Below are 17,051 nucleotides of genomic sequence, written 5' to 3' on the forward strand. Positions count from 1 at the left end.
TTGATTCTATTTTTTTTTTTCGTCAAAATAATTTGATTGTTTATTTCGTTTTGTATATTAAATACAGTGCATTTCATAAAGTTAGTAAATTGTTTTGAATTTAGTCTTCTTCCTATGGTTATTTGGCAATATTAAGCGGTAGTTTACGTAAGAATCAATTACGAAAAATGGGACATTGTCAACTTCCAAGCCACAGATATTACTAGGAACATGCTGAATACTATTTGTTCGATAGTTTTTTTTTGTATGGGTTGGGAGAAGTCCGCAATCATTTCGGAAAGACGTTTGGTAGTTAAGTAAAACGGAACAGTAGAGATCGATTACACTGGAAAACCTTTTTGTGCAATGCTATGGAGGAAAGATCTTTTGAGTTCGTCTGAAGAACTTCCTGTTCGTAAATTTAGTGAAATATGGCCATGGTACCTAACTTTTCGTCGATGAATGGGGCAGTTGCTGTGGTAAGTAAAGGGCAGATGTATTTTTCTATTGTAAACGTCTTATCCCGACAAATTTCACGCAGTTTGTCGTCGTTGTGATGTATCTACGTGAAAACCGGGAATTCTTCATGCGTGATTGATAGTCTGAAAAACAGGGGGGAGCCATATGGATTTTTGTTAGATAAAATGGCCGCCATTTTATGTTGATACTCTTGTATGCGTTCAAGGGAAAGAACAGAACCTTGCATAAATAGTTTTGCGTTTCAGGTATAAAGTTATCAATCAAGCTATTGCTAGGTTTGACATAGAATTGGAAAGTTTCATTCATCAGATTCTAAATTAATTTCTTGAATTTTACGCAATCAATAAGACACGTTGATACAGTGGGAGGCTTTGATAGTGCGGTACCAGCCCCACTTAAGAGTAGAAAAATTGACCAGTTTTGTGCATCTGTGGATTTGTTAGTTGCTTTAGCAGGGCTATTCTGTACGTTGCAATGCAGATAACTGACGTAAGTATCGCCAGAAATGCTTAGTCTAAAGGATGCGTCAACAAAAAATGTGTAGTACACTTTCGGTTCGGATTAATTTCGGAGAATTTCGCAGTGAGATCTTTAATATAGAAACTCTTCGCAAGATTGAAATGTGCAATGATTAAGAATAGTGCCTACTACATTTGTAGCGCACCTGCTGTTCTTAATTCCTAAAGTTGTTTACTGTCATAATTATTTTAAATCGGACAGTAGCCTACATTTCATTGATTAACTCCCCGTAGTTTAGATACTTTATTTAGCTAACGTAATTTGCCACTAGTTTTACTTGTGTAGACCTCTTAATGAACATTGGTTTGTCTGTGTAACTTCTAGGTGTTGTTAAACTAAGCATAGCCCACTTGGAAATTTGCAGTTGTGTACACATTGAGCCCTAGTTGCCAAGGAGGATAGTTGTTAAAATAATTGTAACTAAATTTTATTGTAGGGTCAGCCACAGCTTCCTGCCCCACAGTCAGCCGTACCTTCGGGTGATACGATGGAGCCATCGATGAAGAGATCAAGGATGGAGGGTATGTTATTTAATATTTTTTTCTTTGTTCCTAATAAAATAGTGAGAATTGTGTGGGGAAATCTCATTTCAGAGTACTGAGAAGTAATGTTAAGTACTGTTTTTGAAGTTCACATGTGACGGGTCATTATTTTTAGGGGGACAAGAATCAATTAGAATCACAGATTTACTAATCTCGAACGTCTCTCTCTGTTTCTGAGCTGTTACAGGATATCTGTGAAGCCATTACCAAGTGATCCACTAAGTTAACTACCAGTGGAGAAATATGGGCTCACCTTTCCATTGCACACAATTGTGATAGGCTGATTAATTGGAATGTGGCTCATTCAGTAATTACTGATTGCTGAGAATTGTATCATGGTGTTGTTGCTGCTCTAGTTATTGTTTTTGTGGAGGGGGGGCTGAAGTAAAAAAAATCTGTTAATTTCACCAATTTGTAAATACAGATGGGCTGTTTTGTTATCAGATGCCTGAATCATGTCCAGTTCTTCCGCAGCAGGAATGCTGATTGGTTCTAAGAGTGTTAACATCTAATTGGATGTTTAACACTAATGTTCCTTTATTTTTCATGGAATCGGTTGAAGTACAACTAAGAAATACATTTAGCTTTTGAGCTGTTCCATAAGTATTTAGTATTATTTAAAATAATGCTGATTGAAACAGTTCAATGTCTCATATTAAGGATTATACTGTAAGAAAATTATTTATTCATATTGACATCAAGATCGTAATTGAGTGGCAGCTAGTTGTAAAACCTACTTCCATGGTATTTGGTTACTTTGTAAGTGGTACTGTACAGTTTGTGTGTAGAGCTTTTCTCTGAATAAAGCCTTGCTGTAAGTACTGTGATCAAGTAAATGTTTCTGGTTTTAGATATGGGTTTTATTGCTGTATTATATCTGCAGTGTTATTGTAGATTGGGTTGAAAACTTTCAGTAGCACTGTTCTAGAACAACTGTTCCCTCAGATGAGAGACTGAAACTTTCAAGACTTAATAAAATAGAGAATAGTCCACATTTAGTTTCTTGAACTGTTGATTTTTATAATAAAACTTGTGGTCTGACCAAAAATTAATTTCCATCAGGTTTGTCCTCTTACACAATATTTTTTTGGGTTGTTATGGACAAAAAAGTATAAAATACCGTACTTATTTCTGTGCTTCTGAAAAATCTAATTCTGAAGCTTAGAGCTACATTAAATTTAAAGTGCAGTGATCCATGTGATTAGGCATGTAATGGATAAAAGTATATATTTGAAATTTATGAAGTGTAAGCTAGTCAACATAATAAGGATAGCATGAACATCTTTTGCAGAGTGGTCGTATCAGATTATTATGTGCTTTTATATCAGATACAAAATATGGAATCCTTGCATTTAAACAGTGTTGTCAACTGGGTAATAAGTGTCTCTATGTTGAGTCTACATTTGTGCATGTAACAAATATTGCTCATAAATACATTTAGCATTATCGGTAATTGTTTTGAAATGGAATGAACCTAAGAAGTTTGACAATCAAACTATGTGCGACTGTTCACAAGCTGAACCTCAGAAGGCTACTCTATAGTGCCTTTTACAGTGGGCTAGTTGTTTCAAGCAAACCTGAGGTTGAGGTTTTATCATAAGCAAGTGATGCATCCACTTTGTAGAAGTTTGGAGATAGGGAGGTTAAGGTTGACACAACTACTTAGTTGGCAAATCACATACTGATAGTGTAGATAGGTGAAGAATTGTATACAAATTTTGTGATGGAAACGATATTGTATTAGTAGCCTTTGGTGAACATTTTTAGTGTTCTCCATTCAAATTATAAAATGTGTGGAAAAAATCTGCTCAACACAGCCACCACTCAATACTGTGATGAAGCTCACAGTGCAGTGAGAATTGAAAGATTGAGACCTTTTTGCTGCTCTGTGGGAGACTGTGAGTACACCTCTCACTATGATGGTCTGTGTACATATTTCCTACAAACTGTGCTGAACTTCTTTCCTTTACTCATTCTGTAGTTAACATATGTTACAGAGAGTTTACAAAATACTGTTGGTCTATAGCAGCCATCTGTGTGTGTGTCTGCACCCTGTAAGGCACTTGCTTCTATTTTTGTGGAGTAGAAATGTTTGTCAAAACAGGATTGTATTTCATTTGATCAAATTTTACTGTTTGCTCATTCCCATATAGAGTTAAGGTGTTTTAAGAGGCTTGTTATAAACAGGAAAAAGTTTTGGAGTAAGTGTGCTTTTATTTATGAAAGATTCTTTTGGACAGCAAGTGATGCAGTTGATGATATGCCTAGTGTCAGTGTAACACAATTGGTTGCTATAAGTTATGTTGACTACATGACTGTATGGAGAGTGCTATATGAGAACCTGTTGTATCTGTACCATGTACAGTGTGGAGGAATGATCTGATTTTCCTGCACAGGTACACTTCTTAGAATGGCTCATTCAATAATGTGCCAACCCTTGCTACACTTTTAATGTGCTGTTTACAGGTGGAGCTTTGTTTCATAGTACATGGTTGTGTTGAAGAGTTGTAGAAATTGGGTGCTAATGTTGTGAGAAAGCACTTCTGGACCTCACATCATATAACATATTTTTCCCTCTGCATGAGAATGTTTCCTGAAAGTTTTGCCACACCTTGATGTAATCTGGAGCAAGAGTAGAAAAACAAGTTTTTACCATCTGTTGTTGACAACAATTCTGGATTTTTTATAACCTAGTCGCAGCTCTAGAAACACGAAATACATTAACTCTAGATTTCAAGAAGAGTCGACTTCTAGTTGAAGATATGAAGAGGAAATGTCATCAACTTTTTTTTTCTCCTCATTAAGGGCTGAAAACAATGTCTGGTAACAGTATACAGTAAAATAACACAGGTATTAAGTTATATTTTTTGTGGTGTTGCTGTGGGTTACAAAGTCACTGTGAAAAATGAAAGAAAATGCAGAAAAAATTCTGCAGTTGTAACCTGGTGGTAAGAGAGTAACTCCCTTGTAGTTAGTCATGAAAATCCACCAACAGCAACTGGTATTAAATGGTATTTGGATGCCAGAGCTAGAATTTGTAATAAATAGTAATGTACAGTACAAAAACCATTCAAAAGAAATGTTGCAAAGTAGAACATTCCTGTATGGTGAATGTGTTCGTGAAGTTGAGGTTATAACTTCAGTAAATAGCAAGAACTGGTATTTCGGTTACAGATACTCATATCAGTTTCAAGCCTCAGCTATGTGTTCCAGGTATGTAAACTAGAATCAGAAAGGGTTGCGAGTAGTATTTGAGAACTCAAAGATGATGTTCAAAAGGAAAATGTGACTATTGTCGTTGCATAGATATGAGTCAAATGTGAATACACAAAATTATACATAGGATATTCGTCTTTTAGCTTCACTAACAGAAGCAGTAAAATTGACTCAACATGGAAGGTTGACTCAAGAGTTACTAATGTGATGACAAGACCAGTAAGTGAAAGTATTGCTGCACCATCACCTTCAATACCCAGTTCTTACAAAACACACACACACACACACACACACACACACACACAGGATATGTCAAGGGAGACTTTTTCTTCTTGGAAATACATTGTGTTAACAGTGTAGTCATACAAAAGTAATAATCATTCATGAGGTTTGATGGTTCTTGCCAGATTGTTGATATAGCAAAGCCAATGGAAGATCTTTTACGATTCACCCACAAATGAAGATTTGAGAGGCAAGATATGTAGCAATTTAAGGAGCTCAAGGTTTGTCATTGTCTCTGATTTCACAGGCAGACTAGTCTGTACGCCTTCTTAATGTGTGGCATTGTTAGCCTCTATTGCGATTTCAATTTAAGCTGTCTGTAAATGTAGCAGAAATTGTCAGAAGTGTTTATGCATTTGTGAGACATATTGAATCGGAAATTACAATGATAACACGCATTGACTTGTTCTTCCAGAGCATGAACGGAACACAGTTTGTAAAATACTGAAACTACTCTTATTGCTATGAGTGTGGGCTAAAAATAGTAACAAAGTACTCACAACTATTGTTACCTGAAACTTAAGCAGTCTGTCTACAATCAGTGGAATTTTGAAGCCTATATAGGAAGGGATTATCAATGAATACTAATAAAATATAATTATGGTTAAATACACCATGCTTCTCCTTTAATATGGAAATGAGAGCTAATTAGAGTGATTGGTACAGTTAATAAAAATTTCATCCCAGTTATTGTTTGCTAGTGTAATTTTTAAAATATAGAGAAAATCAATTGATAAGGTAAATAGATAATTTATTTGTATCATAGAACAATATTTTAGTCCAAAAAAATTTCTTGGTGAACATTCTAAAGTATAGTGTTCATGACATTCTTCTTGGTGCCAGTTGATATTAATGGGATTTATATAAAACTAAAATGTTGAAAAACCATGCTATTACACAATAAAAATATTCCCATTAATCATTTGCTATTGAAATTCATTGCCTTTGTTGTAATTCTTTAATAACATACTGTATTATTTAAATGCTTGTTTCAGTTATTAAATGAGACTTGTTGTTGTGGTCTTCAGTCCTGAGACTGGTTTGATGCAGCTCTCCATGCTACTCTATCCTGTGCAAGCTTATTCATCTCCCAGTACCTACTGCAACCTACGTCCTTCTGAATCTGCTTAGTGTATTCATCTCTTGGTCTCCCTCTACGATTTTTACCCTCCACGCTGCCCTCCAATACTAAGTTGGTGATCCCTTGATGCCTCAGAACATGTCCTACCAACCGATCCCTTCTTCTGGTCAAGTTGTGCCACAAACTCCTCCCCAATCCTATTCAATACTTCTTCATTAGTTATGTGATCTACCCATCTAACCTTCAGCATTCTTCTGTAGCACCACATTTTGAAAGCTTCTATTCTCTTCTTGTCCAAACTATTTACCGTCCATGTTTCACTTCCATACATGGCTACACTCCATACGAATACTTTCAGAAATGACTTCCTGACACTTAAATCAATACTGGATGTTAACAAATTTTTCTTCAGAAACGCTTTCCTTGCCATTGCCAGCCTACATTTTATATCCTCTCTACTTCGACCATCATCAGTTATTTTGCTCCCCAAATAGCAAAACTCCTTTACTACTTTAAGTGCCTCATTTCCTAATCTAATTCCCTCAGCATCACCCGACTTAATTCGACTACATTCCATTATCCTTGTTTTGCTTTTGTTGATGTTCATCTTATATCCTCCTTTCAAGACACTGTCCATTCCATTCAACTGCTCTTCCAAGTCCTTTGCTGTCTCTGACAGAATTACAATGTCATCGGTGAACCTCAGTTTTTATTTCTTCTCCATGAATTTTAATACCTACTCCAAATTTTTCTTTTGTTTCCTTTACTGCTTGCTCAATATAGAGATTGAATAACATCGGGGAGAGGCCACAACCCTGTCTCACTCCCTTCCCAACCACTGCTTCCCTTTCATGTCCCTCGACTCTTATAACTGCCATCTGGTTTCTGTACAAATTGTAAATAGCCTTTCGCTCCCTGTATTTTACCCCTGCCACCTTTAGAATTTGAAAGAGAGTATTCCAGTCAACATTGTCAAAAGCTTTCTCTAAGTCTACAAATGCTAGAAACGTAGGTTTGCCTTTCCTTAATCTTTCTTCTAAGATAAAGATAAGATAATGAGACTGTTTATCCAAAATCTAAATCTTCTGGTTAAACATTTTGCTTTATAGAATGTACAGAATGGCCATGCTCTTCCTTTCTAGCAGCCACTAGCTGATGTACTAACTTCTTACTCATTGCCAGTTACTATGGCAGCTAGTTGTTGGTGATAGCATAGAAATCTATACCTCCTTTGCTCCCCCAGTCATCCTCGGAATGTTTACATAGTAGATTATTGAAGTCAGTCTTCTTTGCTTCACTCACTTGATTTTTTATTTTGTTTGTTTTTACTCTGTATTTCATCTGTGGCACCTATAACATACTTAGCTTTGTGCCACTGATACTGTCTGTCTTTTTAAAATGTTCACTGAGTGCTTTGTAGTCACTCACTTTTCAGTCCTCACCTAAAATGTAAACTGAACATACACACTTATCAGCACTGCGGTAATCTTTCGATGTCAGTATGAGTTCTTATCATGTTTCACCAAAACTTCAAAGACGTCATCAGCGGAAAGAAATTAGTGACCTCTGACTGGAAAAAAGACTGTTCATGTCCTTCAGTTACTGAGAAGTTTTTCTAAGAAGAAAGAAAATCAAAGCATGTGTGCACCACATGGGCATTCTTATTTTGCCTCCCACAGCCATCCGTAAAAACCCTCAAGTAATCATTATCAGTAGGAGCTCAAACTTTTCCAGAAAGTCAGAGACCTGAAGCAACTTCAACAGTACCTTAACCAGCTTAGTTTCCAGGCATTGAAGTGCGGCTTTTTATTGTCTGTCTCTGCTACACTGTGTGTGAGCAATAGGCCCCATTAATTTATGGTTTTGGAAGAACCTGTATCTGCTGCATGCCAGAGCATAGGGTTGTTTAATTATGGGCTTCTTCCTCATAAGTTGATGAAAAGCCTTTGCCTGTAATGTAAGAGTTCCCAACTTTAGTCGGACTTTGTGATTTTTCACATTGTGCAGCTGTTGCCAACTTGAGATGTTTTAAGGTAGTACCTCAGGCAGGTGTTCTGGAACCTAAATTAAATTTTGAGCTGACTGTTTTCTAAAAGAACGACTTTACGTGCAGTTCACTTGATGCACTTGCATCATACATTTTGAACAACTTACTGATCTTCAGTTCTGAAGAAAGGTACCGTTGTTGGCCCTTCATTTATGTAGGTTTCATAGTGGCAGTTCTTGGTCAGTGTCTCATTTAACAATTATCAGTGAAATGTGCTGATTCAGTTCAATTTTGTGTAATGTCATTTTTGTCCTTTAGTAGGAAATGTGCTGGTATATTACAGCAGTGGAAGTGACCCCCGTACTGGCATGGTGGTGTGAGCAGTCATACTGGTATCATAATAAAATTTATTTTTACATAAATGGACTCGCATTTAAGTTGATGGGATTGTTTGATTTTCTTGTCCCTCTTTTGGTTTCCTCTTGAATCATCTCCTATAGCAGTTTCTTCCTCCATAATTTTGAAAGCTGTTCCCCTAAATACAAATCACAAGTGAAAGATAACTGTTATTATTGAACACACAGCATTCTCCAGAAAATTGTGCTGGTTTTCAGTACAACCAACTGGGCAAAGTAACTAAACAGGCTCTGTAGAGCACTGAATAAGATTTGAAACATAGTTTCAGCACCTATTTAGACTGTTAGTAAGAAAGATTCATCACAGTCTGGCTTCACTGCTTGGAACGTTGCTTCAGGAACCATATGAAAATCTATCAAACTCACATTTGTCCTTTGGTGGATATAATATAATATATGATGCTCCTGTGTTGTACATCTATTAAAGAGGGAAATAGACACAGTCATAGCCCCATAGAACATGAAGAATAAAAAGTAGACTACAAGAACTTACTCATAGTGATCCAACTGGATGACTTACTCTGTTGACAATTTTTTTTTCTGAAAACAGAGGTACCAAAGTTTTCAAAATTTTTGGAGCAATGCCACCTGTTGTGATAAAAGGCTAGAGTATATATCGAGTGAGCCTGATAACTGTGTGTGAAGACATGTGCAGCTCAATTTGAGTCCACACAGCAGAATGAGGTTTCTGAATGTCCAAATAGGAATCTTTTGGATAGGTTGTGTTGGATGCTGCTCATAACAAAGCTTGACTGGAGTTACTGGACAGAATCAGTGTTAGCTGCAGTCTAAATCACAAATGGTGTCCAACTGCAGCATTGAAAGGAAAGGTTCTAGCAGCTCTATGGTATGGAAGAAATATCAATTTGAAGATGAAGGTTTTTGCTTGTGTAGCCTTTTTAAAAATTGCAAAGAAACATGTAGTTCAAATGTTTCTCACTCACTTCCAGATGCATTTTTAGTGCCTGTAGTCCTAATGGGTACAGATCCTGGTGTCCAGCACTGATGAAAATAATTTCAGGAAAGGATTCAGTTTTTAATGAAATAAAATTCACTTTTGATGGGACAACAAGTGAACAATGGCTTTCATGAGAAGAAGGAAAATGAGAAGAATACAAAAAAAAGGAAAAGCAAGGGAATTGGTCATGGTGCCTGAAAAGCTGAAAGCTCTCAAAGCAACGGGAAACCGAGGATGTCTTAATCATTTGACAATTCTGCAGTACTGGCCTTGCATGTTGAATCATTTGACAATTCTGCAGTACTGGCCTTGCATGTTGAATCATTTGCTGATGTTCGTGGGCGCTTATGAAGACGTGCGAGGGACACATGATGGGAGGAACTGGTCAGTGAAAAAAATAATTATTGTAACTTAATGAGAAATCGAAGATGACAGAGTGCTTTCAAGTGAAGCAGCCAATTGACAGCAAATGGGTCTTCAAAATTAAGTTTAATAAAGATGGAGAGATTGAAAGGTATAAGACAAGACTGTTCTTAGATGAAGGATTATGATAGAGGAAACTAATGCCCTTGTTGCATGGTTGCCTATGTTGAGAACAGTGGTATCCATGGGAAGTAACATTTGAAAGTGTGACAAAAGTATTGGACTTGATCAAATATTGACATACATTTGTATGTGGGTAATTTGGAAGATGGTAGTGTGTATCTTCTATTATATATAGATAATATTATAATTGCTGCAAGTTACTCACAAGGGAACCTCCCCATCGCACCCCACTCAGATTTAGTTATAAGTTGGCACAGTGGATAGGCTTTGAAAAACTCTCCACAGATCAATTGAGAAAACAGGAAGAAGTTGTGTGGAACTGTGAAAAAATAAGCAAAATGTACAAACTGAGTAGTCCATGGGTAAGATAGGCAACATCTAGGACACTGAGCTTAGGAGTGCCGTGGTCCCGTGGTAACGTGAGCAGCTGCGGAACCGGAGGTCCTTGGTTCAAACCTTCCATCGAGTGAAAAGTTTAATTTTTTATTTTCAGTTTATGTGACAAACTCTTATGTTTTCATCACTTTTTTGGGAGTGATTATCTCATCCACAAGAAAACCTAAATCGGGCAAGGTAGAAGAATCTTTTTACCCATTTGCCAAGTGTACAAGTTAGGTGGGTCTACAACATATTCCTGTAATGTGACGCATATGCCGTCACCAGTGTCATATAGAATATATCAGATGTGTTTTCCTGTGGAGGAATCAGTTGACTTATTACCTTGCGATCAAATGTTTTCGGTTCCCATTGGAGAGGCACGTCCTTCCGTCTGCTAATCGCACAGTTTTCCGATGCGGTCACAAAACACAGACACTAAACTTATTACAGTGAACAGAGACGTCAATGAACGGACGGACAGATCATAACTATGCAAAAATAAAGTAAGTAAACTTTTCACTCGAGGGAAGATTTGGACCGAGGACCTCTCGTTCTGCAGCTGCTCATGGGACCGCGGCGCTCCTGTGCTCACGCTCTCCATGATGTTGCCTATCTTGCCCATGGACTACTCAGTTTGTATATTTTGCTTATTTTTTCACAGTTCCACACAACTTCTTCCTGTTTTCACAATTGATCTATGTTCAGTTTTTCAAGGCCTACCTATTGTGCCAACTTATAACTAAATCTGAGGGGGGTGTGATGGGGAGGTTCCCTTGTCAGATGGGAACAAAAAGATTAAGTGCTTTGGAAAGTAGATTTATCATTTGATATATAGAACAACTTGAATCAGTTTCTTGGAATATGCCAGATGATGGAGAGATTATGGTCAGTTGGCTACTTACTTGTGTAAACTACTGGAATACACCAACATTTCACATAGATGAACACAAGTCATTGTATCAGTTGATAGATTGTTTGATGTATACTACGCTTGCAAGACTAGGTGGAGAGCCATTGGAAGGGACTTTAATAAAAGGATACTAAGATAGTGTTAAAGGAATGAGGAGTACTGGTTTGTGCTATGGAAGAGGAGCAGTGATGAGTCTCCACTACAGATGCAGATTTTGACAGTCAAGATAGGAAGTTTACATCAGGTTTCCTTTTGCAAGTGCATACAAATACTATTTATTGTATGACATTGTCATGTTTCCTTATATTCGTCTGAATGGCCACAGCAGCAACTGCACTTGTGGTTAATTCAGTTATTGACTGAACAAGGGTCTATCAGCTACGTAATAAGGACTTTCGAAGGCAACAATTCTTGTATGTATTTGCTTGGAAGAAAGGTTTGAAGAATGATACACTAATATTTAATACAGTTTCGTCAGGCTATGCGAGCAAGGGAATTTCTTTTGCTTATTCAGAAGTTGCTGAATGTAATCAGAAGTTCATTAAATAAACTGCTGTTGTTAAAAGCAACCTGTAAATTGTATGCCTAGGGAATCCCAGCAGCTCTCTGCTTATCAAATATCGTGCAGATTTAGACACCAGGCTACTGTACAGATAAATTTGTTACCACAACCTTTATTTCCCTCACGATAACAGGATTGTTACTTTCTAATGTAACCTACACCTCCAAGTTATGCTACAGATTAGTCTACCACCATATTAACGTAGAATTGGTGGAGGTTGGGAGGGAGGGGAGGTACATTGGCCCATGATTTTAGTTACTTTTCTTTGTGTCTGGATGCCTGATCTCACAAGTCTTCATTTGCTTAAAAATGTGTGTGTGTGTGTGTGTGTGTGTGTGTGTGTGTGTGTGTGTGTGTGTTGTTTGCTTAAAAATGTGTGTGTGTGTGTGTGTGTGTGTGTGTGTGTGTGTGTGTGTGTGTGTGTGTGTGTGTTGTTCTGTTTGTGAATGTCGCAGCCCTGTTATGCTTACAGGAAAGGTAGTTACAGGAGGTAGTGCAGATGGGAGCTTTTCTTTTTAATCTGGTTGCAGTAACTGGTTAGGTCCAACATATTATTCATGTAATAACCCAGTTGTATTCTGAAGGGAAGTTTGTGCACTTTTCCGTGTCTCAGCTTGTGTTGTGAGTTGGAAGTCGAATCAGTTTGTGCCATTGATGTGAAATATCTGTTCACCACCGGTCTTAGAATTAAATGTGTGCGGTAGCACTCTAATTATAACTGTTGAATTGTTTCCATTTTGTTAGAATATTTTCAGATTGTTTGCATTTGCATGAGTCAAGCACTTTCAGGTCAGCCGTGAGGATCAGCCACAACTACTCATGGCTGAAAATGGTTTTACCACTGACATCTGGGGGTTGATGGTTGGTAGCCATGTAGCAGAAAATAAATCAACCTGAGATTGTTCTCAAGCCTTCTGCCCTCAGATTACTGATAGTAATTGTAAAGTTGAGAGCAATATTTTTTTCTGTTCTGTGGTGTGCAAGGTTGGTTTGACACTTAACTCTGCTTTTACACCATCTTAATGCTGATTACACAAAATATTTAATGAAGCACTAAAAATGTGTAGTCTGTTTCCAGTAGATACTCTCATTTAACCACAATAAAAGTGGCCACCTTTCTTCAAATAAATCACATCTGTGTGCTCTGATTATTACATGTAACTGGTTGGTTAAAATACAAACGTCATGTCCTCTTGATTACTTTTTTTTACAAACGTCATGTCCTCTTGATTACTTTTTTTTACAAACGTCATGTCCTCTTGATTACTTTTTTTTTATCTCTAAGCATTGCTTTTGAAGTCCCCAGACACTTGGGTATTGTCGAAGGAAAGATGACACCAGAACATTGTCTTTTGGAAGGAAAATGGATTCATACCACCACCACCCCCCCCTCGAACTTATATTGCAGTATGAATGTTGGCTTCTGTGGTTGGAATCATAAATTTTCACTGGGTTTGTGACTATAACATAAAATGATAAAACTACTGAATTTCTGTTACTATTGTACACAGACTTCACCAGAGTTGCTCCGTATAACATGGGTGTGTTTGCTGGGTGTATATCCAGTATGTCATTGGCTGGTTGATGACATCATGCCTGCGTGCAAATTATGTGATGATATATACATTTTTGATGTTAAGTGAACTGTTAATGATATTGCTGACCCCATTCATGTTTTGTATAAGTGCAACATTTCTGATAATTTGTTTATCCATGATGTTCTTTAATTGGGTATTGCTATGAAACAATTCTTTTGAAAGCCATTAGTGAAACACTGCAACCACTGGTTCATTGAAAACACTAAAGCCTTACCGTCAGTACACAATAGGCATTACTGCAATCTCTACCTACAAATTTCGTGGCTGATATAGAAGAAAAATATTGGAAGCTCAAACTGAAGTAAGATTTGCTAATATGAATATGCCTGAAGAAAAGTGAAATTCTTTTCCCACATGACTGCTCTTGTGCACACTCCGTGAACCATATGAACTCAGTGAGAAAAATGACAGTATTATAAAAGGGATAGATTGCTATTCACCATACTGAGGAGGTGCTGAATCGCAGGCAGAAATACACAAGACTGCTATACCTGGAGCTTTTGGCCAAAAGGCCGCCTACTGTAGAACACACACACACACACACACACACACACACACACACACACACACACACACACACACACACAGCACTGTCTTCACGCAGTGGCCAAACTGAGCAGCTGCTCCTAATGGAAGAAGCAGTCTGCAGTCTGGGTGGTGGAGGTAAGGAGGTAGATGGGGTGGGAAGGATGAAGGATAACAGGCTAGGGGTGGGAGGAGGGAATACTCCTGACTGTAGGAGCAGACAGAGACGTGGTAGGGCTGCTAGGTGCAGTCGTGAGGTTTAAGGGGTGGGTGAGTTGGGGGGGGGGGGGGGAGCAGAAAAGAAAAGAAGTAGAGGAGAGGAAAAAAGAGGGACTAGTGGGTGTGTTGGCCGAATAGAAGGCTGTGTAGTGCTGGAGTGGGAGCAGGAAGAGGATAGGTGGGAGAAGTACAGGGATTAGTGAAGGCTGAGGCCAGAGGTGTTATGGGAATGTGGGATGTATTGCAGGGAGACCACCTGTGTAGTTCAAGAAAGCTAGTGGTGGGAAGGATCCAGATGATACAGATTGTGAAGCAGTCATGGAAGTGAAGAATAGTGTGTTGGGCAACATGTTCGGTAACTGGGTGGTCCAGCTGTCTCTTTGCCACAGTTTGTTGGTGGCCTTTCATGTGGACAGCTAGCTCGTTGGTTTTCATGCCAACGTAGAATGCAGTACAGTGGTTGCAGCTTAGTTTGTATATCTCGTGGCTGCTTTCACAAGTAGCCCTGCCTTTGGTGGGATAGATGATGCTTGTCTAGGACTGCAGTAGGCAGCAGCAGTGGTGGTAGTTAAGAAAAAAGAACATGCTATGTCTTATGTCAAAAGTATACTTACATTACAGTTATTTTAATTAAAATAATTTAGGGGTGAATGGGCCCGCTCACCAAATAGCAAAAACTTGAGTCATCAGCAGGCAGACACAAAAGAGAATGAGAACTTTCCTAGCTTTAGAAAGAAATAGTAAAGTGTGTGTGTGTGTGTGTGTGTGTGTGTGTGTGTGTGTGTGTGTGAGAGAGGGGGGGGGGGGCAGCTAAATGTATTGAGGTTGTGAGTGGGTACTTTAACAATCTGTATACATCTGCAATGTAACTATCTGGTTGCATGCCGGTGCCACCGCATTTTTCATTGTTTATTGTCTTGAAGCAGCGGGCTGCCAAGAAAAAGCATTACTTTTCAAACTCTCAGCAGGTATTTTTATGATGAATACACTGGTGCTTGATTAAATTTCACAACTTAACAATGTCACAAATTGTAATTTTGAAGACAAGGAAGAGACCATACTTATAATTCTGACAAGGAACCCCCTTGAGTGCCAAAAGGACAATGATGTTTACCGTATTGGATGCCCCATATATGTCTACCATACAACCATAATATTGGCTGCTAATGGCGACCGAGGGTGTGACTGGAGGTATTAAATTCTGATCACAGCATGAGGCTACAGGGTGTAGTTGAACTGCTTAGTCAGTGAGTAACTCAAGAGTGCTACAGTGCGAGTGTTGTTGATACAAAGCAATGGCAACAATAAACAAAGCAAACTTGAATTATATCAACACTAACAGTTGCAGAAGTTGACATTTCACACGGAAAGGAATCAAAGGGATTTCACAGAGTGAGAAAGAGGCGGCAGATGAAATGTTAGCATTACTGCAAGGTGAGTCAGGGGGATATGTGTTGTTGTATTTGCCTGACTGTGTGGGCAGTGTACATGAGTAAAACGATGGTATTTGCTTAAGAAGTGAAAGTGGTATTGAAACAGGTGTTCAGCCATGTAGTTAAGTCTTTGCCTGACAAAGTAAAAAATCCCATCTCCATTGAAACATAGTAAACAACAATCATTTTCCAAGTAGTAGGTACCAAACATAATTATGTACATGGATGATCATCCGAAGCATAGTAAAAAATAGTTACGAACAGATTTAAAGTAAGTCCACAGCAGTATGACCATGTAGTGCATGAGAAAAACTATGGATTTTAGAGGGAGGAAAGGCACATTTGTTACAAAAACTGTTGTTCATGCGCTTCAAAGATCCTCGTACAATTTACAGGATGTGCATAATAGTGACCACCTGCATTATGCTCATCAAATTACGCATAACATAGCTTACAGTGATTTCCAGGGTAGCAGTAGATAGTTGCATAAATTAAAACAGTGCTACAGTATTGGCAGATGTAAGGTAACATAATTTCAAACAAAGCATCAGTTTGACAATGCACAGTAAACTGCAGAATTCACCCAAAAATTTGTAGACGAGATAAGACCAATCAGCATTAAAGAAGGAGTGCAAATGAAGGAACACTGGAACTTGAGAAGAGTACCAAGAGAGCTCTATCAAGCTCAACTAACATCAATGCGTTAGCACAGTTGTATACAATTATACCGACTGTTAATCTGTATGGTAAATTGGCTGGAAAATTATTTATTGTGCTACGAGAAGTCGTAGGTGCATTTCCCCCCTACGATTCTTTTTTGTGTGTGTGAACTCATTAGGGCAATATGGGATATTTACATAACAGCAAGCAAGAATGGAAAAATGCGCATATAAGAACTAAATCTGTGGTTTGAGCACTGTTTTTGGCTAATAGCTGCTCAAAAAACTTGCTTTTGCGTGATTCCTGGTTTGTGTAGAAAAATCATATTCCTTCAGAGCAGATTATTCCTTCTGAAAAGTGTGTAACATTGCAATTCATGCCATCTAGAACCACAATTCCGTGCCTATATTATTGCACTATCTACTGCTACATCTTGAAGGATAGCCAGTTTCACAGTAAGGTCCATGAGCAACTGTTTCACATTCAGTCAGTTCTCATCACCCTGTTACACCAATATTCTATATGCATTCTGTGAGAGTGAATATCTAGCTGAATGTCATGTACAGTTTGTAACTCCCAAGGGTTTTGCCTTTGATCTTCATGATGTGAATCTTTGTGATCACTCTGGTGAGCCATTTTTCATGTGGTGTTTGTGATGCAAGTTAATGGTTTGTTTTGGACGAGGTCCATTTTGTGAAATGTAATATATAGATCCCATAGAATGTTGACCTGTGCACCTCCCGGGCATTCATTTTCTGTT

The 17,051-nt window shown here is 38.1% G+C and overlaps 1 protein-coding gene across 4 annotated transcripts in view; it reads left to right on the plus strand.

The window, feature by feature from the left end:
- Positions 1 to 225: 225 nt before the first annotated feature.
- The window catches only part of LOC124800645 (poly(U)-binding-splicing factor half pint), a 119,198-nt gene continuing 102,372 nt past the window's right edge, over positions 226 to 17,051 (plus strand). For 2 of the 4 annotated variants that reach the window (XM_047263011.1, XM_047263012.1), the window contains exons 1-2: positions 226 to 458; positions 1,415 to 1,499. In XM_047263011.1, the coding sequence (XP_047118967.1) occupies positions 411 to 458; positions 1,415 to 1,499 (133 nt within the window). In that variant the 5' untranslated portion in view covers positions 226 to 410. Of the gene's footprint in view, positions 459 to 716; positions 949 to 1,414; positions 1,500 to 17,051 lie in introns of those variants that run through there. The other 2 variants (XM_047263014.1, XM_047263013.1) reach the window with 2 other exon arrangements.

The sequence above is a fragment of the Schistocerca piceifrons genome, chromosome 1 (assembly GCF_021461385.2).
Source record: "Schistocerca piceifrons isolate TAMUIC-IGC-003096 chromosome 1, iqSchPice1.1, whole genome shotgun sequence".
In the NCBI taxonomy this organism is placed as follows: Eukaryota; Metazoa; Arthropoda; class Insecta; order Orthoptera; family Acrididae; genus Schistocerca; species Schistocerca piceifrons.